A 24,392-nucleotide genomic window follows, 5' to 3' on the forward strand; every position below is an offset into this window, starting at 1 on the left:
AGTGGAATAAGTTGTTTATTTGTATGTTATATATATTTTTGCAGGAGCTGTGGAAGGTGACTGCGACTCCTCTTCCTTTTATGCCAGCCAGATCTGATCCGGAAGCATTTTAATGTTGATCTTGTACCAGCACCAAACCAAAGTGAAGAGAAACTTTCACCCAAAATTTGACCTAAAATATGTTTCAAGTTTACAGTTGATGTTTTAATTACATATATTTATAAAAAAATATATGTATAAAATTAAATGTAGTAATCAAGATAAATATTGAAAATTAAAAACAAAACAATAAAAGTAAAAAATATTATTTTGTTTAAATTTTGCATTCCCTTGTGCAACTTTTTATCCTTTTCATCCTCATGTCAGTGGTTGTCAGTGTCTGGTTGGAGGAGCTTGGGAAGTGGAAGGAAGTGCTAACTGAGAAGTGGTGGGTCAGTTTTAGAGCCGATTAGATAGTCTTTGACCAAGAGACCAAACAGCAACGCTCAGTCATAGATCTTTAAAAGTCACCTTGAAAATGCTGCTTTTGGTCTCTGGTTAGGGTTAGCTTATGGATATTGTATATGGGGTTTTTTTGTGTTGATTAGCAAAAGCTGGCAATCTTTTCTAGTAGGATTCATAAGTTTACGGATGCAACAAACAGGCACAGATAAGTGCTATTTAGTCCAAGGTGAAACACTAGAATTTCGCTCACGAAAACTGAAGCACAAATGTCTTAAATGAGTCGTAACACTCTGCACGCATTGGTGTCTGTTTGAGAATGCCTTTAAAAATTCTCTAAGAAGCACCATCAGCACAAACATAGTGGAGTTGTTGACATTGTGAGTTCTGGTAGACAGCAGTCTGCTACAGCGATGGTGGCATACCTATCAGTCAAACCAGCAAACTGTAATACTTATTTGTGAATGACTTCAGAGTATGAAAGGGAAATTATCTACAAGTTATTGTTGCACCAGACTGTAAACATACTTTCTAATTCTGTAAATATGGAAATTCAAATATGGGAATTTATAACTATGAATTATAATCGTTTTTTGTCAGTTTATTGGAGGTTTTTGTCTAACCTGCAGCTGTTTTTGTGAAATGTTTTGAAGCAGTTAATTGAAGCATACCAATTTTGTTTTAACTTACTTCTGTTGAGATACATTATATATACATTATACATTATATTATACTATATATTATACTAATTATATGAGATACATTATATTATACATTTCACTAGTGGCTTTGTTTTAGAATATAGCGGGGTGTGTGTGTGTGCGTGCGTGCGTGCGTGCGGTGGGGGTGCATTAGCGTGTTTTTGTACTCGAGTATAATGTCTTCTTCAAGCAAACAAGAAATATAACTCATATTAAAGAGTTAATCAAGTTGAAAGAATAAGCCTTCGAAAGTCATACTCCAAGAAAATCAAACAAAATCTGACTCGAATCTGCGGTTTCTACAAAGCTGAGAAATTTTTTGACGTAAACCGTGTGTCCGTAGTCTTTCGGGGAATGTAGTTCTCTTAGTGTGAAAATTCTTTCGAAGCAGACGCGCTCTCGTTTTTTAATAAGACTTCATATCCCAGGGGTCACTGCGGGTAGCCGGCGGTTGTGGGGACGCATTAGCTCACGCGGACAGTCTCTGGGAGTGCTGAGTCGAACATCCTCTGTGGCGTCTGGTCAGACAGAAACCGGCTGCTGGGTTTTACTTGAGTCGGAGATTAAACGGCACACTTGGAGTTGGGACGCTCTCCAGCATTGCCAGGGCTGACGGCGTCGTCGGGTTTCGGGAGGACGCTCGTGTGGCTCAACAACTGCGCAGCTCAAATCTCACGGCGGTGAAAATCCAACAACCACGATGGACCCGAGAGACACTGCCCCTGATTCCTGGGAACAAGAAGATGATGTGGAGGCCACGATCGACGGACAACTTGAATCAGCATTCACAACGCTAAATGTGAACGCTAAGCCATTTGTGCCCAATGTAAACGCCGCCGAGTTTGTTCCGGCTTTTGGCCTGAAAGCACACCCGGCAAACGTCGACTCTGCCGGTGAGTACAGGGGCACCACGGGGTTGCGTTAGCTAAGAGCTAGCAGTGGCTGGGCTGCTAGCTCATTAGCCGCTTTGCAGACACGCGTTCCGTGAAACGCGATAAACTAGCTGCTTTCCACGTTGTTCGGGTTATTAATCCTTCTCGTGGTAAGCTTTGCGCTTTGTAAGTTTTTCAACTTGTCACATCTAGCCGCCTCTTGTTCTGCAGCTTGTTAAATACTGTCATAACTGATTAAATAGTAACCACCCCAACCGGCGTTAGCTTGTTTCAGCCACCCGGCGGTAGCCAACTAGCATGGTCGTTAGCCGGCGTGCTTTTCACGTTTGAGTTTTGGGAATCTCGGTGTTTAGCGTCAGCGACGCCGTACAACCAAGAGATCAGTCATTCTGAGCAGTAACTGGAGCCGTACTGGCACTTTTCCCGGGAGTGTTTGCGGAAAGCTTAAACTCGTCACTGCGAACAAATTAGTAAGAGCGTGAGTATGAGTATGTGGCGTGACGTGGATGATCTGACGCACTCTGGAGACGATCACAGGAAAGCGTACATACACCACCTGCATCCATCCGCGGTGTGCCGCCCATATTGAGCCCCACACACGGGAGCTAAAACAGTAAAACTGTTACAGGTTCTGTCGTCAGATGGCCTCTGAAGATACAATGAGAGCTACTTGTGGGGCACAAAGACGGTTCTGTTTTCTAATTAAGCCAGTTGCAGCTTTAAAACTCACATGCTCTTCTTTTAAGATTGTGGAACAAGCTCCATTAAGATTACATTAAACTTAAATGTAACCATTGTTTCTCTTTTAGTTGCTGTTGAAAAGATGTCCACCATGGAGATGTCAGAAAGTGCTGGTATGTATGAAGTAGGGCTGAACGATTATGGAAAATAATCTAATTGCGATTTTTTTCCCCAATATTGCGATGCGATATGCGATTATTTTTTAAGGTCTTTGTCTTCTGTATTATTAAACAAAGACAAGCAATACATCATATAGTATGGCCAATACTATATTACATTAATTTTAAACTGTTCTTTCCTGGAAGACAGACCTCTGTTATGATGACATGAGGTGATGCATGAATTGATGACTGACATTTTTATTTAACTTCTTCAATCACAACAGTATATTTGAACATACACAATAGTTTATTTTTAGCTTACAAACATCTGAGCATAAAGTGCTGACAAGGAACCCTGGTGTAAACATTAAAATGAAAGTCAGTACAATGTGCAGATTGCAGAAATATACATAAACAAAATCAGTGGCTTTACCACACTCAGTTTTTCGACATCTGTGAACTACTAGACAGTCATTCAATTAAAAAATAATATTAAATAAATAAAACTAATAAATAAAAAATACACACATCTTACTGATCTCTGCAGTCAGTAACATTACACATAAAGTGCAAACATAATAGCAATTGTATAAACACACACACAAACACGCCTTTAAAGTTTAAAGGCGTGAAATTGGACGGTCTAGTTCTGATCAGCGTCACCGCTGTCTCGGTGGAGTTTAATAAACTCGGCCGTCTGCTTCTTGCTATCTAAAATATAACCAGACACTGGTGTAAATTCTCGACTGTCTCATACTTCTGTTTAATAAGTTTTCTGTTTGACGTTTAGTCAGCTGTGTGAAAACCAAGGAGGAACCCACCCGGGGGATTAATAAAGTTTTATTTTATCTAATCTAATAACTTTAATCTCAGCCAAACCGATTTACTCACGAACAAACAAAACACTGAAAAAAGCCCAACAATAACATTTTTAGGTTGTCTAAGTGACTTATATATCACGTTTAACCCGAGGAGCGAAACTCTGCGGTGATCTGAAAATGATGTGCCGGGAGTTGTGCCGTTCTCGGCCGCATCAGTAACCCTCGAGCTCCCGGCTAGCTGTCGAGCTGGTGGGTAGCAGACGCCTCTGAAAACGTCGAAGCACTTTTGCAAATATGGGATATCTTGATAAACCGAGCAGATATTTGATGTTTACACAACTACTTTCTCGCCTGAAAATATGTTAAAAGTTTATTTTGTGACCCAGAAAGATTAGTATGAGTAATTTTAAAACTTAGTAGCGGCCGCCATTGCTGGAAACTGGAGTTTGGCTGGGCCGCGCTATGAATTCTGGGATATGGTAGTAATTTGGACAGCCTTCGGCGCGTCGCTGTGACGTAATCGGTCTACAAATGCGGCCTCAGGAGGATGCAGCCCATGAATTTGGACATGTCCAGAGTATAATCACAGCCTTTGCGGTTAGAAAATTGCACTTGATCATGTCGCGATATTATCGCAAATGCGATATATCGTTCAGCCCTAGTATGAAGCGTGTTTGTGTGGGTCACTGGCTTCCCACTGTGGCACACAAATTGCGCACACACACTGCTACAGTGTTACATACAAGCGCTTACTGCCCGTGTTATTGTCCTGATATGTGCAGACTCTGGGTATGAAACCTTTGAGGATGCGCCAGTAGTCTTGGGGATGACTGTCTGTAGGCTGATTGGTTGAAAAGTGGGCCTGAACAGGAAAGGAAGTGTCAGCAGACTCGACCACAGAGAGAATTGAAGAGAGGAAAAAAAAAAAAAACCCTAAAAGATGAAAAATACAGTCAGTTGCCAGAGAAGAAACATGTGGTTTTTGTTTTTTACTCAGTGTCATTTCAACTCTTTGTATGTTGTAACTCTGCTGCTCTCCACTGATGGCAGAAGCAACAACAAGAGACTGCTTATTGCATGTGTTTCTGACACTGTCCCCTGGTTCTTGTGCATATAAGAGTAGCCCTTGTTTTTCACAAAATTGTGTGGGTGTAGGTTTTTGTACATGAAGTAGGTGATGGATACGGTTATTTTGTTACCTTGCTCTGAACTGAAAAGTAGCTTTGTCAAGCTAAGTGTGCCCAGTTGTGGTTTTTCAGGTAAGTTAATTTAATGTTAGATTTGTTGCCGAGATTAATCTTCATGTTTGTAGTGCTCCCAGTGTGCCTTACTCACTCACTCACACACACACACACACACACACACACACACACACACACACCTCTGTATGTGTGTGTGTATATATCTATCTATATATCAGGGGTGCAACGATACTCGTATCGATATTGAACCGTTCGATACAGTGCGTTCGGTTCTGTACGCATATGTATCGAACAATACAAAATTTTTAATTTATTTTATCAACTTTCCTTCTGACGATGCTGTCTGTGTTGAGCGCTCAGTGAATCTGCGCTCGACAGTGCAGCCTAGGCGGAGTAGTCGAACGCAGATTCACTGAGCGCAGCGCAAGCTAGCGAGACAGAAGTTAAGCTCTCCTTGCAACATGGCAAATTGAACCTCCCCCACCCTCATTCAGATCTGGCGTTTGGAACTATTTTGGTTTTCATGTGAAGCATGACCCTGAAGGTAAGCGTGGACAAGGTACATGGACAAAAGTAAAGTAAAACAGTATGTTGGATGTGCCACGCAATGCTCAATTACATTGGTGTGAACTAGTGTGTTAGCGCAGTTAGCTCGTTAACATGTTGGCCGTCTAGCCCCACGCACGGGGCGATCCGCGGTAGCTCGTTAACGGAGATTTGCCGTGTTGTGGCGTTAACGTCATTTCAACGAGATTAACGCTGACAGCACTAGTGGGAACACAACGAATATGACTGCACATTTACGCCGACAAACAACAAGCACGCATGCTACAAACTTTACCCGAGTCATTTAGACAGCCGTTAGCACCTGATTCTCCTTATGGGGACCTGATATGTTTAATATGCTGCTGAGAATATAGCCCAGAAGAAGCGTATAGCATAGCTTTTATTTTGGAAAGAGCCATTTCTCTGTAACAAACTCTTTTCCAAAGATGAGTGATTCCTCAATCAGATAAATTTATTATTTTTTTATTACTTTGTTGTTTCAGCAACATTAAATTTAAAAACTGTACTTTTGAGTTAAAATATATATTTATAATTTTAATAAATGACAAATTAAAAAGGCATGAACATTTTTTTTTGTATCGAAAAAATATCGAACCGTGACACCAAAGTAATGAATCGAACTGTGAATATATATATATATATATATATATATATATATATACACACACACACACACACACAATACTTGTGTATGAGTACAATATTGACAATGACATTTATGCTGAATCAATCTCACACAGATTGATTCACACAGTTAGAACAGTTGGTTTCCTCTCCTTCACCTCGCAGCAGTGTTTGCTTCATGCATCTGCTACAGTGTGTTTCTTCCCGCGTACAGTGTTTGAGCAAACAGCAACTGACGTCTGTATTCAGTTGTAGATTAGCATCAGCTTGTCTTGTTTTTCATTGCTCTGTCATGTTCATTGGGAGTGTATTTCATTATCACTTTAGACACGCATGCAGAGATGTACTCTACATGAACATGTTTGATAGGCTCACATTGAATCCTCCAGTAACATCATTTGGCTTGTAGACTGACAAAGTATGTTTTTGATAAACCATATATAGATGAGGTGACCCTGAATGCTCCCTTAGTTGCACTGCAACAGGATTAGGCTGCTGGGGTTTCCCATGATGCACTTAGTGCATCTTCTTCAATCACCTTTTTTGCTCACTGTGTTTATATACCTATGCATTTAATCATTAATTCAAATTAATCTCAGACTCTTCCAGTGTCTTTTGTCTTGTCTCCCTCACCCCAACCAATCACAGCAGATGGCCCCGCCCCTCCCTGAGCCTGGTTCTGCTGGAGGTGTTTTCCTGTTAAAAGGGAGTTTTTCCTTCCCACTGTTGCCAAGTGCTTGCTAATAGGGGGTCACCGGAAATGTGTTTTTTTTTTTTTTTTTTTTTTTTTTTTTTTTTTTTTTGGGGGGGGGGTTGTTCTGTATTTTATTTTATTTTTTTATTTATTTTTATCTGTAAGGGAACATCAACCCATTCTGAGTGGTCTTACATGTGAGCCTACACGTGGCTTTGCAGTCCATCTTTTATGTTGTAGGTGTTTTCTTCCACTCTGGAGCCCATTTAAGCACTTATGGTGCAAGACACGGGTACACCCTGGACAGGTCATTCATACTCGCATTCAGACTTGGGGCCAATTTAGAATCACCCGTTAACTTAACCCCACTAACTGCATGTCTTTGGACTAGAACAGGACGATGTGGCCAAAAATATTTGTCACAATATATATTTCAAAATTTGTGATAACGATATAACTGACGATATAATTGATGCAAGACAAAATACAACTCCACATCTTTACTAGCACAAAGAAAACCCTTCCATTTATTGTCACTTAAACAAGCAGCTGTTTTTATGTACATTAAAGCTTTATAAAAATGTAACAGTGCAAATGCAAATTCCTTGCTGAAAGTTTAACCAAAAGGCATTTCCAGTGGAAATGGGCTGACATATCCTGAGCATAACCATGTATAATATCCACTGAAGTTAAAAAGAGGTGCTTTGCAACATTAAACTGCAGTGTGCCAAATAAAAAAGTCAAATATGTATTTCTCGGACCATAAGGTGCACGGGATTATAAGGCACATTAAGCGAAACAAAGCAGTCAGATAAATCAAACTTTATTCAACTCATTCTTCTTGCTTCCTCCACTTCTGTGCCATCGATTCATTAATGCTGTATTCTATCACAGCTGCTCTATTCCCATGTTGTTGCAGTATATTAATGACTAACCTCGTATTGTGGATGGATTATCTTAGTTGTTCTCCTGACTGAAGTTTGGTCCGTTTACAGCATCCTGCCATGCGATTGCATTTGTCTCTAACCATCAGGAACCCTCACGTTAACTTTCATCGAGTGGAAAAGTGTTAGTGTTCGTCCTCCAGCTTCACTGTTTATGCTAACACAGCTGTGTCGCTAGCGATCACGTAGCACATCATTATATACCAGCTAGCCCAACTTCAGTAACCCTACAAACGTCACTGCTGTTTAGTTTCCTGTCTTCATTTATGTTGGAAGTGATAGCAGAGCTGTACGTTTGATTTTTTTTTCAGAAATCTCTCAGTCAGAACATGCTATATCATGCTTAGGTAACTAGCGAGCTAACTTCTAACTCTGTTAAATGTAATAAATCCTGTTTTCATGGATGTCTGGATGTTAAACGTAATTGTTACACCTGGTAAAGCAGCAACGCTGATCATTCTGTTAAAGATGAAAGAATTTAGACAATTTTTAACTCTCAGTGAGAGGGCGGAGTTTAGGTCCCAGATTACTCTGATTTACGAGCACCTTAGTCAGACAAATACGGCAATAACGACGGCCACTTGTATGTTCTACAAAAAAAATGTGCTGTGTTGTGTATCTGACAGACAAACACCAAACCAGTTCCACACCACTGAAGTTGCAGCATTTTTACAAACAAGTTCTGGTTCATCCGTTTCACTCAATGATCCGCTTTCTCCCTTCTCATTCTCAGTCGCTGCCATGCTTTTTCGGCCATGTGCGTATGAAAACAGGCACTGCGCATGTGCGTTTTATCGTTATATTTTATTTTCTTATTGTTGCCCAGCATTGTACCGGTGTTACCGTGAATGGTATAATATGGCCCAGCCCTACTTTGGACTATGGGAAGCAGCCGGAGAGGACCCACACATGCACAGGGAGAACATGCAAATTCCACAAAGAAAGGCCCTAACCAGGTGGTGGACTCAAACCCAGAACTTTCTTGCTGTGAGGCAGTGGTGCAAACCACTGTTCCACCTTGATTGGTTTTATTTTATTTCCCCGTCGTTTTTAATTATGTTTTTTATCGCTGCCTTGTTCGGGCCCACTTTCCAGCCTGTCAACAATTGACCTGGCCACATCATCCATGCCAAGTGATGCACCGTTGATTCTTTGGGGGACTGCACATAAATATGGTGGTTAGGACTCGCCTACACCGTACTGTCCACACACAGTACAGTGAATCTTGAAGTCGTGGTGCTTGTTGACTGTACACATGGGGCAGTGAGTGAGGGCACGCAGAAATCTGTAGTGTTTGGTGCAAAGATTTTTCTGTTTATTTAGATCCATTGGTTGTACTCAGCTGTTCTGGAAATGTGAACATCTCCCATTACACTGTATTTATTCACGGTGCTGACACCTGTGCTAAATTTTAGGGACGTTCCTTGTAACTAGTCGTTTAAATGGGCAGAGTTCAGAGATATAACAGGAATGAATACTTGCTGTTGGCTCACCTGGTGTCTGTAAAGGACTAAGTATTAGGCAGCCGTGCGGACACAGACCCTCACAGTTCTGAAATTTTGCATCACAAGACGTGGAAATTGTAACCGAGGCTTGTGGCTCGCCTTCATCTTGGTCAAACACAGCTTGTGTTTGTGTCTGCACACACCTGAAGGTCACTGAGAATAAAGGAAGGACACATGGTAGGCATGCTGGTGTTGTAAACAAGGTTTCTACAACTTCAGTTCCAAAAATCTTGGGAGTGTGTGTGTGTGCGCGTGTGTGTGCGCGCGCGTGTGTGTGTGTGTGTGTGTGCGTGTGTGCAAGGAAAATAGTTGATCTGACAATCTCCTATTCAAATATCATTCACAGTAGAACATAGAAAACATGAAATATCTAAACTGAGGTATTTTATTTCATTAAAAAACAAATAAGCTCATGTTGAATTTGATGGCAGCAGCACGTTTCAAGAAGATGGGTCAGGGCAACAAGGAGCTGGAAAAGTGTTACTCATAAGAAACACTCGGAGGAACAAACTGTGGAGCAATTTCAAATTTTCCTCAGCATAAAATGTGAAACTTGAATCAACATCTATAGTCGATAAGATCATTAGAAGGTTCAATCTTTGTGTGCAGGGACGAAGCTTCGGGCAGCACTGCATTAAAAATGGGCACGGCTTCAGAAATCCCTGCCTGTGAACATGGCTCACCGTGCTGTCCACACATGTAGCTTAAAGCCAGACGTGAACATCACCCACAAACACTGCTGTCTGCAGGACGTTGGTCTGTGAAGCACTGCAGAGCCATCCTAGCTGCTTTATTGCAATAAAAAAGAACTGGGTCAGTTCTTGGTAGCTCTTGTGAGTTGATTAAAGTCGTCATTAAAATAGTGAGCGAACTATGAACCAGTCCTAGAAATGGTGATTGGCATGTTTGGGTCATAATGTATGACATTGCTTCAGGGACATGTTAATAGCAGGTCTCTATTTCTGTGAGGAACACAAATATGAACATAGATACTCCATTTTTCAATTTTATTTTATTCTTAGCTTTAAGAAGAATTTCCAACTGAGGTTGGCCAGGCAGGTTATTCAGCGTATGAGTACAAACGATTGTACATTGGACACCTTGTTAGCACTTCTGTCATACAGTACATGAGGAGATGACAAACTTGTACCTAACATCTCACAGTATGGCTTCTTCTCTTTTACTTTGGCAACAACACAGTGATGACTGCAGCTTACAGTAAACATGGTCTTTAAGCCGTTGCACAGGTTAGCACCCTCATACCTTTCTGATCTTTTAAATTAATACACTCCTGCAACATGACTGAGGTCTGCAGATCAAATGCTCCTGGCTGTCCCAAGGTCCAGGTTAAAGCACAGAGGAGATCAGGCCTTTGCTGTGACTGCTCCTTGTGGAACAAACTGTCACATCAGGTCCTCCCCAACATCAGACACTTTCAAAACCTGTCTGAAAACCCTCTTTTATTCCTTGGCTGTTAAGTGAATGAATGAGTTTGTACTTTTGTCTCATTTCTTACTCAAACCTTCTCATTTTATGCTTTTTGTTTTTATCTCTTTTGATTATCTTAAAAGTACAGCGTTGCCTTGGTCAACAGTTGCTGTTTAATTGCGCTATATACAGGGAGTGCAGAATTATTAGGCAAGTTGTATTTTTGAGGAATAAATTTATTATTGAACAACAACCATGTTCTCAATGAACCCAAAAAACTCATTAATATCAAAGCTGAATGTTTTTGGAAGTAGTTTTTAGTTTTAGCTATTTTAGGGGGATATCTGTGTGTGCAGGTGACTATTACTGTGCATAATTATTAAGCAACTTAACAAAAAACAAATATATACCCATTTCAATGATTTATTTTTACCAGTGACACCAATATAACATCTCCACATTCACAAATATACATTTCTGACATTCAAAAACAAAACAAAAACAAATCAGCGACCAATATAGCCACCTTTCTTTGCAAGGACACTCAAAAGCCTGCCATCCATGGATTCTGTCAGTGTTTTGATCTGTTCACCATCAACATTGCGTGCAGCAGCAACCACAGCCTCCCAGACACTGTTCAGAGAGGTGTACTGTTTTCCCTCCTTGTAAATCTCACATTTGATGATGGACCACAGGTTCTCAATGGGGTTCAGATCAGGTGAACAAGGAGGCCATGTCATTAGTTTTTCTTCTTTTATACCCTTTCTTGCCAGCCACGCTGTGGAGTACTTGGACGCGTGTGATGGAGCATTGTCCTGCATGAAAATCATGTTTTTCTTGAAGGATGCAGACTTCTTCCTGTACCACTGCTTGAAGAAGGTGTCTTCCAGAAACTGGCAGTAGGACTGGGAGTTGAGCTTGACTCCATCCTCAACCCGAAAAGGCCCCACAAGCTCATCTTTGATGATACCAGCCCAGACCAGTACTCCACCTCCACCTTGCTGGCGTCTGAGTGGGACTGGAGCTCTCTGCCCTTTACCAATCCAGCCACGGGCCCATCCATCTGGCCCATCAAGACTCACTCTCATTTCATCAGGCCATAAAACCTTAAAAAAACCAGTCTTGAGATATTTCTTGGCCCAGTCTTGACGTTTCAGCTTGTGTGTCTTGTTCAGTGGTGGTCGTCTTTCAGCCTTTCTTACCTTGGCCATGTCTCTGAGTATTGCACACCTTGTGCTTTTGGGCACTCCAGTGATGTTGCAGCTCTGAAATATGGCCAAACTGGTGGCAAGTGGCATCTTGGCAGCTGCACGCTTGACTTTTCTCAGTTCATGGGCAGTTATTTTGCGCCTTGGTTTTTCCACACGCCTCTTGCGACCCTGTTGACTATTTTGAATGAAACGCTTGATTGTTCGATGATCACGCTTCAGAAGCTTTGCAATTTTGAGACTGCTGCATCCCTCTGCAAGATATCTCACTATTTTTGACTTTTCTGAGCCTGTCAAGTCCTTCTTTTGACCCATTTTGCCAAAGGAAAGGACGTTGCCTAATAATTATGCACACCTGATATAGGGTGTTGATGTCATTAGACCACACCCCTTCTCATTACAGAGATGCACATCACCTAATATGCTTAATTGGTAGTAGGCTTTCGAGCCTATACAGCTTGGAGTAAGACAACATGCATGAAGAGGATGATGTGGACGAAATACTCATTTGCCTAATAATTCTGCACTCCCTGTAAAGAACTTTGACTTCTTGTGCAAATGCCTTAAGAGAGCCTTTGAGTGGCACAAGGCAGAGAAAGTAATGGTGGTGGAAGTGAGAAATGCTCTTTATTTTCATTTTTAAAATGAGCATAAAAAAAAAAAAGATGTGCTTTGTTTGTCCGTGCAGCGCCCGTGGAAAATGGTGATGCAGAAATGACCGCAGAGGAGCCATGGGACCAGAAAGAAGTAGAACCCAGCGAGGAAGAGCCAGGAGGCGGCGTGTGCGTGGACCGGGGGCCAGAAGTGCCAGACGAGACCGCTCCAGAGATGATGGAGGAGGAAGAGGAGGTGCTCGTGCCCAAGGTTCCACCCACACAGCCGGATGCTCCCAAAAAGGAACACATCAATGTGGTGTTCATTGGACATGTAGGTTAGTGGAAAGTCTCGTTTGCTGTTTTGAGTTAGCATGTGTGAGTGTGACCGGCACGCATAACAACGACGGCTTTGAGATTTTTGTCCAAACATTTAGTTTGTTGGGGCTGTTTTCACTGGTGTATTAGGGCTCCGGTTGTACCCGCTCTGGTTGTTATTTACAAACTAAATCGCACACTTAGTTTCGTACGCACATCAGGTATGGTAAAAATGGGTTTATTACGTGGAAGGTGTAGGTTAGCTGATTAATATATGCTGCTTTTCCAGATGCTGGCAAGTCGACCATTGGAGGACAAATCATGTGAGTAGTAGTCTCCTTTTTTCTTTAGGTGAGTGAAGTTGCTTCCATCACATCGTGCCTTTGACATGTTCCTTTCATGTACCACAGGTATCTGACTGGCATGGTAGACAAGAGGACCTTAGAGAAATATGAAAGAGAAGCCAAGGAAAAGAACCGGGAAACCTGGTGAGTGGATGGTCTGCTGTGTCTGCATCAACATGGTGGTGTTGTGTGTCGAGCACATCGTAGAAACTGACTTGCTGAGAGTGACCACGAACACAGTAGCACTTTGTCTCAGGTTGTTTTTTTATTTATTGAAACTATCTTCAGGTACCTGTCTTGGGCTTTGGACACCAACCAGGAGGAGAGGGACAAAGGCAAGACGGTGGAGGTTGGCCGAGCATACTTTGAGACAGACAAGAAGCACTTTACCATCTTAGATGCTCCAGGTCACAAGAGCTTTGTGCCCAATATGATCGGAGGCGCATCACAAGCAGACCTGGCTGTGCTGGTGAGTCCAGGAAATGAGCAGTGTTACTGAACTTACCCCCGAGAAAAACACCAGAAAGTACAATTGTAATGAATTCCCTGTAGTTTACCTTTGAAATCAAATGCAGACGCTTGAGTGTATGTCAGTGCAGCTTAACGCTAAACTGGAAGTCGGCGTGTAAGTCTGCTACAGAGAGCTGTTGGTTTAGAGTGTGTGTGTGTGTGTGTTACAAGGACTAATAGTATAGCTGAGACCACTAACTGCGCTGATTGAGGGTCTTTACGTGTACCAAAGGGATGCAGCTGCTCCTAACAGGAGCATATCACTGTGCGCTTCATAGTGAGCAGGCTTACACGTATGAGACTTGCTGCGCTCACTCGTACTCAGCTGGTTTAAAGAACGCCCTGAAGAGCACTGTAGCTCTTGTACTGCTCTGAGTAAATGAGAGGAAGAAAATCATTGCTGTGTATGTAATAGGGGCAAATGATACCACAGTGATGACGACGTCAGTTTTATAAATGCTGCTGTTTGCAGGCAGTATTTATTAGTAAGTGAAGGGCTTTCTCCACCCTGCTGATGACGCACTACATTCAAAGTGTGAGTCAACTAAAACACAACATAGTTCAGCATAGGGCTGCTCAATTAATCGAATTTGAATCACGATTACGATCTGGGCTTTCAACGATCATTAAAAATGACTGAGCCGATTATTAGCCCCTCCCTCGTGCTTTACTCTCGCGCTGCTCCGTGTGGCAAATTGAGCGCACCTCTCTGCATTTCGAACATACGTCACAACAATTAAGAGCAGCGGTCTCCAACCTTTTTTTGCACCACGGACCGGTTTATGCCCGACAACATTTTCACGGACCGGCCTTTAAGGTGTCGCGGATAAATACAACAAAATAAAACTAGTACCGGTACCGAAAAAAAGATTTATTCATAACACACATGAAAAAAGACCCAGGAAAACCGAGTAAACGATAAAAGCGATAACAAAATAACGCTGAAAACCGATAAAAACCCTGAAAACCAGACATTTCACACCTGAGCCTCAACGCTCGCGGCCCGGTACCAAACGACTCATGGACCGGGACCGGTCCGAGGCCCGGGGGTTGGGGACCGCTGATTAAGAGGACCCGAGGGAAGCTCGGAAAGCTAAGCAGAAGTTATTTGGAGAGGAGAGTGACTGCTGTTGGTTGAAAAGAGGTAAAAAAAAAAACTTCAGTGGTGTGGAAACATTATGGGTTCAGTCAGACGTGGATCAAGTAGACACAGTGTGTAAACTTTGCTACGGTGTAGCTGCACCACAGAGCAACACTGCAAAGCTCACTAAACATAGAAGTTTACATTTTTCATTGATTTTTATATTGTAAACATTTGCACTGTTTTATATTATTTTTTGACAATCTTTAAAGTCATTATTCAACACGTTGTTATTGTTAAATAAATATCGTCAAATAATCGAGATCTCAATGTCAGTGAAAATAATCGTGATTATCATTTTTGCCATAATCGAGCAGCAGATGTTTTCTGAGAATTTGGAGTAAAAGTATAACACAACTGCGTAACATGGCAGTTTAACAATAACTAAAGGAAGTTAACACTGTAACTCATTAGAAGTTGAGGTGTTATCACATACTAAAGCTGGAAACTTTTCTGCCTGAGTTTTTTAGCCAGCTGTCCTGTTTTCCCGTTCATCGTGGGCTCTTCCTGTCAGGCAGCAGCTGGTGATCCTTGCTTGAGTTATTTGTTTGCTCCTGGTTGCACATCATCAGCTAACTCTTCCTTGCAATGCCTTCACACCCTGCCTGTGTTTTTGCCTCAGGTGAAGAGTTTGGTTCCATCTTTATTCAGTATAACAAACCTCTCAAAAACATCTGTGTCCATAGTTGTTCGTACACACTCCCTCTATAGTGTTTATGAAGGAGTATCTGTGCTTAACATACTTTCCCTCCAAGTGCTCCAAAGTATGACAGGATTGAAAAAACGACACTACTAGTTACTGAACCCTTTAAACTTGGACAAAGTTAAAAGTATAAAAATGTCAGTGCTCAGAATTATTCATGTTCATAACCCTGTGGTGAGCTGCTCAGTGTGTGCCGTCCTTACCATGTGACAGCTGGGATAGGCTAAGCTCTAACGTCTTTATTGTTTTGTTGTTAATGCATTTGTGTTATCTGTTTCATGACGTTACACCAGGCTGTAGCACAAAGTGAGTGAGTGTTTTGTCCCACAGGTGATATCTGCCAGGAAAGGTGAATTTGAAACCGGCTTTGAGAAAGGTGGACAGACACGGGAGCATGCCATGTTGGCCAAAACAGCCGGAGTCAAGCACCTGATAGTTCTGGTGAATAAAATGGATGATCCTACAGTCAACTGGAGCCTGGAAAGGTTTGGACACTGAACAGCAGCTAAAGTCTGCATGTATACATATACACACATGTCTTTGACTGGCTTACACTGTAATCTGTAATTAGAGCATTAGTGGGTTTACTTTTATTAATAACAATAGTAATGTAATGTTTAACACTGTCCTGAGTCGTCTCATGCAGCGATTACTGGGAATCCAAATTCTCTGTTCTGCTGGCCTCTACATGCTGTTTCAGTTTTACTTCAATAGGAGTTTGAAATAAATGCTTCTTTATTGTGGGAGACTGAATCAGAGGTTAATTCAACTCATCCTGTCAGCATTTGACCTCACTGGTGCTGCACATGCCACATTGTCCTCCACCCACTGCTGATACATGTGGTGGTCACTTTGTGTCATGCTGCTGTCCTTTGAAGAGGTTTACATCCACCCTGTCTGAACCCGCAGGTACGAAGAGTGTAAGGAGAAACTGGTGCCATTTTTAAAGAAAGTGGGCTTCAATCCAAAGAAAGATGTCCACTTCATGCCGTGCTCCGGGCTGACAGGAGCCAACCTGAAGGAGCCCGCCAACATGTGCTCGTGGTACACGTAAGTATTGCTGTGTTCCTTTTTGCACCTGTGGCGACTGAAGAGATCAGGCAAACGAGTTAAACACGAGGAATCGTTTTTGTTTTATATTGCAGAGGTCTACCTTTTATTCCACACTTGGACAGTTTGCCAAATTTTAACAGATCAAGTGACGGTCCTGTAAGATTGCCGATCGTAGACAAATACAAGGTAAGGGTCTTTCTCATTTGCACATCTAAAAGCTGCATTACAGTTTAGCATGATTAGATTTAACCAAGAAAATTGGTTAATTCTACGAAAGGGTGGAGCTTTTGACAAAGGTTAACAAACCAAACGGGGAAAGTTTTTATGTTTGTGCGTTGATACAAACTACATGTTCTACGTGACACAGACTGCGTGTAATCTTGACGGGGCGTTGTGAGCCCCTGCAGCATGATGTCATGCAGCGTATACAAACCAGAAACCTAAAATCTGAACAGTTACTGATTAGCTGGTTAAAGATTGACTCTGAATCGGAGCACTTCCTCTTAGCCGTCTCTGCTCTGCACAGAGTTGAAGGAGCGTGCCATCTCCCAGCATTGAAACATCATCTCAGCATGAAGTCTGACAGGCACATATGCGCTGCAACCCTGAGCTTTCCTAGACATTTGCTGACAGAAATATTAAAACATGAATGTCCGATGGAGTCCACACTGAGATTGACCGGCCTCCAGATCGTCCCAGTGTGTCTGGCATATGATAGTCTGATGCTCTCATGGCGAGTGAGTGGCCACCTCTCGTCACAGCCGCTCTTTCTAATCGTTTGCTGCCACATTGAACTTGGACATGATGTCCTGCTGCGGTGGAAGTGGAGACTTGGTCAGACTGATAGATGCACAGATTCTCTCTCAGCTGCTCTGTAACACTCTTTGTCTCCACCAGGACATGGGCACTGTGATTCTGGGCAAACTGGAGTCTGGCTCCATCAGTAAAGCACAGCAGCTGGTCATGATGCCAAACAGGGTAAGAGATCTTCTTCCATAAGCCGGAGCCAGGTGAGATTATTGCTGCTGCTCACTGGCTGTTTGCCTGTAGTTAAAATTAGAATTAGAAGCATGTATTCAGATGTAATAGGCTGCATGAAACTAACGGGTATAGAGTTCTTAAGGAAAACAAACTAGTGATATCCCATGTAGGTCCTTGCCAGTGTCACCTGTTTTGGTGTGGGGATGTGGATACACGTCTCTGTTCTGTCTCTTTATATGTGCAGCATGTGGTGGAAGTGTTGAGTCTGCTCTCTGATGACGTGGAGACGGACGACGCAGAGCCAGGTGAAAATCTCAAGCTGCGACTGAAAGGCATAGAGGAGGAGGAGATCCTCCCGGGCTTCATTCTGTGCAATGCAGAGAACCTGTGCCACTCAGGGCGCACGTTTGACGCGCAGGTTAGTGCACGTGGACGCTCTGCTGGTATTACAGGGCCCATCGACACAACATTCACAGCAAAACGCTACGTCCACGATGATTGAGCATGCATCGAGACAACGTGCACAGCAGCTGTTCACGTGGTCCGCAATGAATCTCAGGCTTGATGCCACAAGACAGTTGTTGATGTTAACAGTGAGAAAATGTTGTATGGGCAGCCTTATCCTGATCACCGGAACTCTTTCCTCTGCAGATTGTCATCATTGAACACAAATCCATCATCTGTCCAGGTTACAATGCAGTCCTTCACATTCACACCTGCATTGAAGAAGTGCAAATTACGGTAAAACCTGATGCCAGATTCACTTTCTCGATGGTCTTGAGCCCCGACTCATTTCTTTATATTTAAAATATGGTCTGGATCAGGAGCTCTCCAGGCTGATGGAACGTCTTTCAAAGTTGTGGACATTGGCTGCTTTTTCACTCAGTGTAAATACCTGACCGTTTTCACAGGATTTGTTTTTGCTTAAGCCGTTTAACACTGACCTGTGAATCATTCAAGCATAACAAAGATTCTGTATCAACACAAACACCAGTGTAGTGGCCTCACAAAACGGGCAACTCACCAAGGAACCAATTTGGGCCTATTTAGCCTCCTTTTCATTAGTACCTACTCGGATCGATTTCAGGATTTTTCCAGTTGTACCTGTTTGGCCAGAGTTCCAATCGATCCAAAGAGGTACTAACATGCGATGTCATCAGACTGCACGCCACCAATTGGCTGGTCAGTGGCGTCACTGACCGCTCACAAGCCATGAAAGCATCTCGTTCACGAAAATCCAAACCGCCATTTTTTTATTCTTTAAACCAGGCAACAAGAGAACTGGCTACAAAAAATAACACGAGGTCCTCAAGTGTGACAAAAAGCCACAGACCGGGATCACACCGGCCGTGTTGCTATAACGACAACTACGCACATTAGGTGGTACTCGATTGTAACAGGTAACTGTCAGTCTGAGTTGGGTAAAGGCGAGTGATCTGAGCAGGTACTAATGGAAAAGGGGCTTTTCTTACTAGCAGTCTTTAAAAAACCAAAACCCCACATAATCTGTTTCATTATGAAGAAGGCCAAAGACAGCACGGTTAGACAGGCTAACAAGGTGATCCCCAAACAGCTGTCAGCTGAGAGCTTGTTGTAAAAAAAAACAAAACTGTTGTCAGAGTTCAGGAGGGAGGTACAGCAGTGATGTTGGTTCGGGCTGCACTGGAGATCTGATCAAAGTTATTGGAATTGAAAAAAGTACCTTCAGATTGGCAGCAGCAGTGATCCCAGACACACTGTCAGTGCAGCAAAAGCATAATTAAGCCAAAACACACAGTGGAAAACCATCGGTTATGGACTGGCCTTCCCAGAGCCCAGAATCCAACTTTATTGAGGAAGTGTGGGATCATCTTGACAGAGAACAGGGAAAAAGGCAGAAACGTCCAAAGAAGAGCTTTCAATGTCCTTCAAAAAGTCTGGGAAACTGTTCTTGAACATAAGAAATGACAGAGCTGCCTCAGAGTGCATGTGCTAAAGAGTAAAGGTGCTCACACCAAATATTCACTTACATTCACTGAAATTCTGCAGTGTGTTTGCAAGCGTTTGTCTTTATCCTAGCAAAATCTAAATGAGTGGTGGCTCAAGACTTTTGGACCATATATCTTAATCTGTCCAAATGTTATACATTTGGTTTAAGATTGCTACAAATCCACATATGCTGCTTGGGTGCAGGCCTTAATCTGTCTGGTAGACAAGAAGACAGGAGAGAAGAGCAAGACACGACCACGGTTTGTGAAACAGGACCAGGTGTGCATCGCCCGTCTGCGCACAGCAGGGACCATCTGCCTCGAGACATTTAAAGACTTCCCTCAGATGGGACGGTTCACCTTACGGGATGAAGGTGTGTGTGCATATATATCTATCGTTCTATCTGTCTGATAATGTAGACGGTAACGAGAAAATCACTGCAGCTTGTGACCAGATCGAAGTCATTTTAATGATTGAACGGTCTACAGTTGTAACTGAACACAGTCCCAGTAGATGCAGTTCAACAGTGTTGAACAGCAGATTAGGTTCCAGCTGATACAAACACATTGCAATTGGAAAATCAAAGACACAAACTGTGCTGCTGTTACTGCACAGCTGGCCTTCATTCAGATACAACTCAGTATATGATCTCAGTAGAACCATACCACACTACAGAACACTGTCATTTAAAACATTAAAGAAAGGAATCTCTTTTTTTAAGTCAAACTTTGAACACACATGGTGATCTGTGTCGGCAGAGAGAGAGCTTTGTTTGTTAATTGAAACCTTTGACTTTAGTCTCAGCTAACCTGGCTTTCTGGGCTGTAGAGTCTGTGGGATTAAGACAAAGAACTTTTAAACTAGGCCTTAAGCAGCCCTTCAGTTCAACCACTGTCTGAAAGACCTTTTATGGCGACGTCATCACCAAACAGATGGAGTCGGGCACGCTGGTTTGTCCTCATTGGGTTGGGCACACTGAGTGGCACAATCGGTTCATGTCTGCAACATGTAATCGGCACTACGTTATGCAATAAAACACTTTTCACCACATGCACCCCAACAGGTGCATCACAAACGTAAGTGATTGGGAGTCCTGGCATTCCCTGATACGTCTGCAGGAAAACTAAATTGATATGTGCAAAATAAGTTTCAGAGAGAGACGGTTTTTTTCTCCCCCCCTCACATCTATGAAGTGAAGCTCATTTGGGGGGGGGGTGTCTCTCCCCTCCCCCTGCAGACAGGCTGGCGGATGTTCCTGCTCATGCTTCAGAGAGAAACTGGTGTGATGTGCTAGTGACAACCAGCTATGTGGTAAACTGGTTGGATGTGCACAGAAAACCGCTATTTTATTGCTGATTGCGTCGTGCAGACATCAGCTCTGCCATCTGATTTACTGCTCGGTCCAACGAGGATAAATCGGGTGTCCCACTTCAGGGTGTGGGTTTGGTGATGCAGCTCAATCTGCATCCATAAAAGGCTCTGTTGTAAGCAGCTGGTTTAAAGACTCATCAACAGTCCTGCTCGTTTTTACTATTCGACTCGCAGCACAGTACACAGGTGTACAGATATACAGAGCATCTGTACTCGCAGTCAGCCCTGTGTGCATGAGGCAGCCACATTAGGATTTCTGCTTGCCTCAATGTCACTCACAGCAGGAATTACTTGCATGTATATGGAACTCATTTTTCCCGGTCTGAGCATCCTACATATAATGAAGCAGAACTCCAATAGCAGAGCCGTGTTAGGACTCACGCAATATTGAGGAGTGTTTTCTTTGTTGGTGTATGTTCCAGGGAAGACCATCGCGATCGGAAAAGTGCTGAAGCTGGTGGCTGAGCGGGACTGAAGATTGACGGCGAGTCTAAGAGTCTGAGTGAGGAGGAGCAGGCGGAGCTTGGTCTTAACCCGCCCACACTGTTATCAGTGGTGACAGCGCCTCCCTGCACGCCCCCTTTCTGCGTGCTGAAGATCAGCTTCAGAAAAAGAAACTCATGTGAAAAAGAAACATGTTTTTAAGCAAATGACAAACCAAGATGATGTCCACACGAGTCGGCTTTCTCATATTGAGAGCTCAGCTATGCCATTCTGGGTTAGCCCTCCCTCCACCTCCCCCACCTCCTTACTCTGGTCTGCTTATCATACATGATTTTTTTTTTCCCCTCCACTTTTTTTCTTTCCATAAATGACAAATGGCAGAATTTATATCTGAAAACAGATGTGGACCAGGATTCTGCTCGGAGTGTAAAATGATTTTCACAGTAACTTGCAAAGGAAATTGAAAGAACTAAACAGTTGAAACCAAATGTTGATCTTGGGTGTACATGTTTCCCTCTGCTTTTACCCAGTTTTTGGTTTCTCATGTGGCGTTCTGGCAGTGTGCTTGAGCGTGTTCAAATGTTATCAAAGCAAACAAGTATGACAATAAAACCATAAATTGGGGAAAACTAAGCTTGTTTGTCAGGTGTTCAGCATCTTTGCTATTGCTTGACTGAAACTGCTTTGAAAGTGTATATAGATAGAAAGATTTTATTTTGTTTAATTACTGCAACGTGCAACACAAATCGACTCCTGTGGACCGAAACGTAGTCAGTGCTTCCAGTATGTACACAATGTGAACACAAAGCTCTGGGAATGTCGATGTGAAGGCTTGTCTGTTAAATTTGAGTTCGTATCATGGATAACGGACGGATTTAAAAGCTGAACAGGCCTCTGCTGTTTGGCCTTAGCCATGGCTAAGTTTGTGTAGAAGAGTGAAATAACCTCCTCTTGTGAGTGTGCAGAATTCCTGGGTTAATATAGAAGCTTGTGATGGAACAGAATAGAATATGCCTTTACTGTCATTGTATGTGTACACCCAGATTGTCTGCTCCACCAACTGTGCAGGTATAAAATATAAAAAGTAAGACAAAGGAGCAAGAGACACAAGAACACGTTGGAAAGTAGAGTGGATCTGGGCTGGGGGGGCAGGGGTCTGGAGGTGTGGGACCTCAGTGAGCTGTGGTGGGTGAGTACATTTAGCATTTTTAACCAGTCGCAAATCAGTCTTTGATTTTGATGCTTGTTTTAAAATCAGAATTCCCAAGAAATGATTCATCTTTGGAGATCAGCTTCATAGTTCAGTCTTCAAAGTGTATTTTTAATCACGAGGTTTTAATCCAGCAACATGAATGTTGGTGCTGCCCTTATGAAGCACAGTGGTAATGACAGTAGGTCACAGGAGACTTTAAAGATTGCAAAATTAAGATTCAATGCAGCGACTGTGTTTACAGAGAGTGAAGAAGAAACGCTCAGTACATCATAGGAAGGCCCCAGCAGCCTATCGCAGCAGGGATGGTCACCTGATCCAACCCTGACTATAGTCAGGAAAACGCCCCACAACATGACACCACCATTAGCCTGACTGATATAAGGCAGGATGGATCCATCAGACCAGACTACAGTTTGCTTCTATCATCCAGTCTTGGTGAGACTGGATCTGACAGGAGTGCTGCCCAGTGTGTCTCCTACTGCATCAAGGTAACAAGTGATCCTGTCAGCTGAGCCGTGTCTAAATGCATTAGATTTCTGCCATATTATTATTTAGGGATTTGTGTTAGGTGTGACTAACAAAGTGCAGTTAGAGCATGTGTGTATTTACATAGCAATGAGTTATATATATATAAATATGTATCACAACATAAAAATTGCATGTTTTGAAGCATCAGCTTGGACTCTTCACTTCTTAAATAAATTTTTTAAAATGCTGGATGTTACACTTCTGGCTCTGTAGAGCTGCCCTGCCACCTATAATATCTCAGCTGCCAGTGACGCTAACCTGAGGCACCATCTGAAGGGCAGTGGGTCAAACAGGTGATGAGCGGGGTGCAGGGGTCACCTGTGACGCCCTGGTTTTCCTGAGGCAGGAGGAGCTGGCAATGGCCTCCAAGGGTGGCAGAAGGCAGCCAAGGATCTTTTAGGCAGACTTCTTGTTCTCAGTTGTGGCCCCTGCGTACCAGCACCCAGGCAAGGAGCGTCAGAAGGTCAGCAGCAGCTTCTGGTCCTCAGCACACGGAGGAAGTGCAGCTGCTGCCAGGCCGCCTTTACTGGGGTGATGGTGCTGTGGTGAGATTGGCAGAGATGTGGGTGCCCAGCAACCTGAAGATGGAGACAGATTCCACTCATTTTCTATTTACGATGTCAGGGGAATGACCGGTCTGTCTCCTGGAGTCCATTACGAGTTACATTCAGTTTCAGGTTGTTTTCTGCCCTGTGCACTGTCACAATTTTTAGGGGCGACCGTGGCTCAGGGGGTTGGGAAGCGCATCTGTAACTGGAAGGTCGCCAGTTCGATCCCCGTACTCTCTGTCCTTGTCGTTGTGTCCTTGGGCAAGACACTTCACCTACCGCCTACTGGTGTTGGCCAGAGGGGCCGATGGCGCGATATGGCAGCCTGGCTTCTGTCAGTCTGCCCCAGGGCAGCTGTGGCTACAACCGTAGCTGCCTCCACCAGTGTGTGAGAGTGAATGAATAGTGGAATTGTAAAGCGCTTTGGGTGCCTTGAAAAGCGCTATATAAATCCAATCCATTATTATTATTATCACAATTTTTAACCATATTTTTGTGATTAATATTTTTATGCTACTTTGTAGAGTTTTGGAACACAGTTTTTATTCTGTGAATGATGATCCTGTAAGAACCTTAAAAGACGATAAAACATGGTGTGATGTGATTTGATGGAGGCTTTACCTTGACCACCATGTGCTTACACGTACGTACGATACGTTTTTGGCCTGTCAAAGTTCAGGCGGATGGACGAGTGTCATCCTATCAACACCACTTATTTCTTGGCAGATGGCAGCCAAAGCAGTCTTGATGCTGAATCCCCGTTTGACACAATTTCAAACTGACTTGTATCATTCTTTTTTTATTATT

The 24,392-nt window shown here is 42.9% G+C and overlaps 2 protein-coding genes across 4 annotated transcripts in view; both read left to right on the forward strand.

Moving 5' to 3' along the window:
• Window positions 1-1,916, forward strand: part of mettl22 (methyltransferase 22, Kin17 lysine) — a 29,159-nt gene extending 27,243 nt beyond the window's left edge. For all 3 annotated transcript variants that reach the window (XM_085402877.1, XM_085402878.1, XM_085402876.1), the window contains exon 12: window positions 45-1,916. In XM_085402877.1, the coding sequence (XP_085259003.1) occupies window positions 45-113 (69 nt within the window). In that variant the 3' untranslated portion in view covers window positions 114-1,916. The remainder of the gene's footprint in view (window positions 1-44) is intronic.
• Window positions 1,843-21,929, forward strand: gspt1l (G1 to S phase transition 1, like). The gene is made up of 14 exons (XM_085402875.1): window positions 1,843-2,035; window positions 2,845-2,889; window positions 12,559-12,801; window positions 13,071-13,104; window positions 13,192-13,269; window positions 13,414-13,594; window positions 15,810-15,964; window positions 16,389-16,529; window positions 16,625-16,718; window positions 17,430-17,510; window positions 17,758-17,931; window positions 18,165-18,254; window positions 19,686-19,854; window positions 21,275-21,929. Exons 1-14 carry the CDS (start codon window positions 1,843-1,845, stop codon window positions 21,325-21,327), a joined length of 1,731 nt encoding a protein of 576 aa, XP_085259001.1. The 3' UTR covers window positions 21,328-21,929.
• Window positions 21,930-24,392: the final 2,463 nt, after the last annotated feature.

This window comes from Rhamphochromis longiceps, linkage group LG4 (genome assembly GCF_057381845.1).
Source record: "Rhamphochromis longiceps isolate RC_006_pf linkage group LG4, R_longiceps_female_GT1.1, whole genome shotgun sequence".
NCBI classification, from domain to species: domain Eukaryota; kingdom Metazoa; phylum Chordata; class Actinopteri; order Cichliformes; family Cichlidae; genus Rhamphochromis; species Rhamphochromis longiceps.

Excerpts from the sequence above, each read along its gene's own strand:
- gspt1l (XM_085402875.1), top strand. The coding sequence starts at position 1,843 with ATGGACCCGAGAGACACTGCCCCTGATTCCTGGGAACAAGAAGATGAT. Across the intron at positions 2,890-12,558 it reads GGAGATGTCAGAAAGTGCTG|CGCCCGTGGAAAATGGTGAT; the intron begins GTATGTATGAAG and ends TTGTCCGTGCAG. Across the intron at positions 17,932-18,164 it reads GGCGCACGTTTGACGCGCAG|ATTGTCATCATTGAACACAA; the intron begins GTTAGTGCACGT and ends TTTCCTCTGCAG.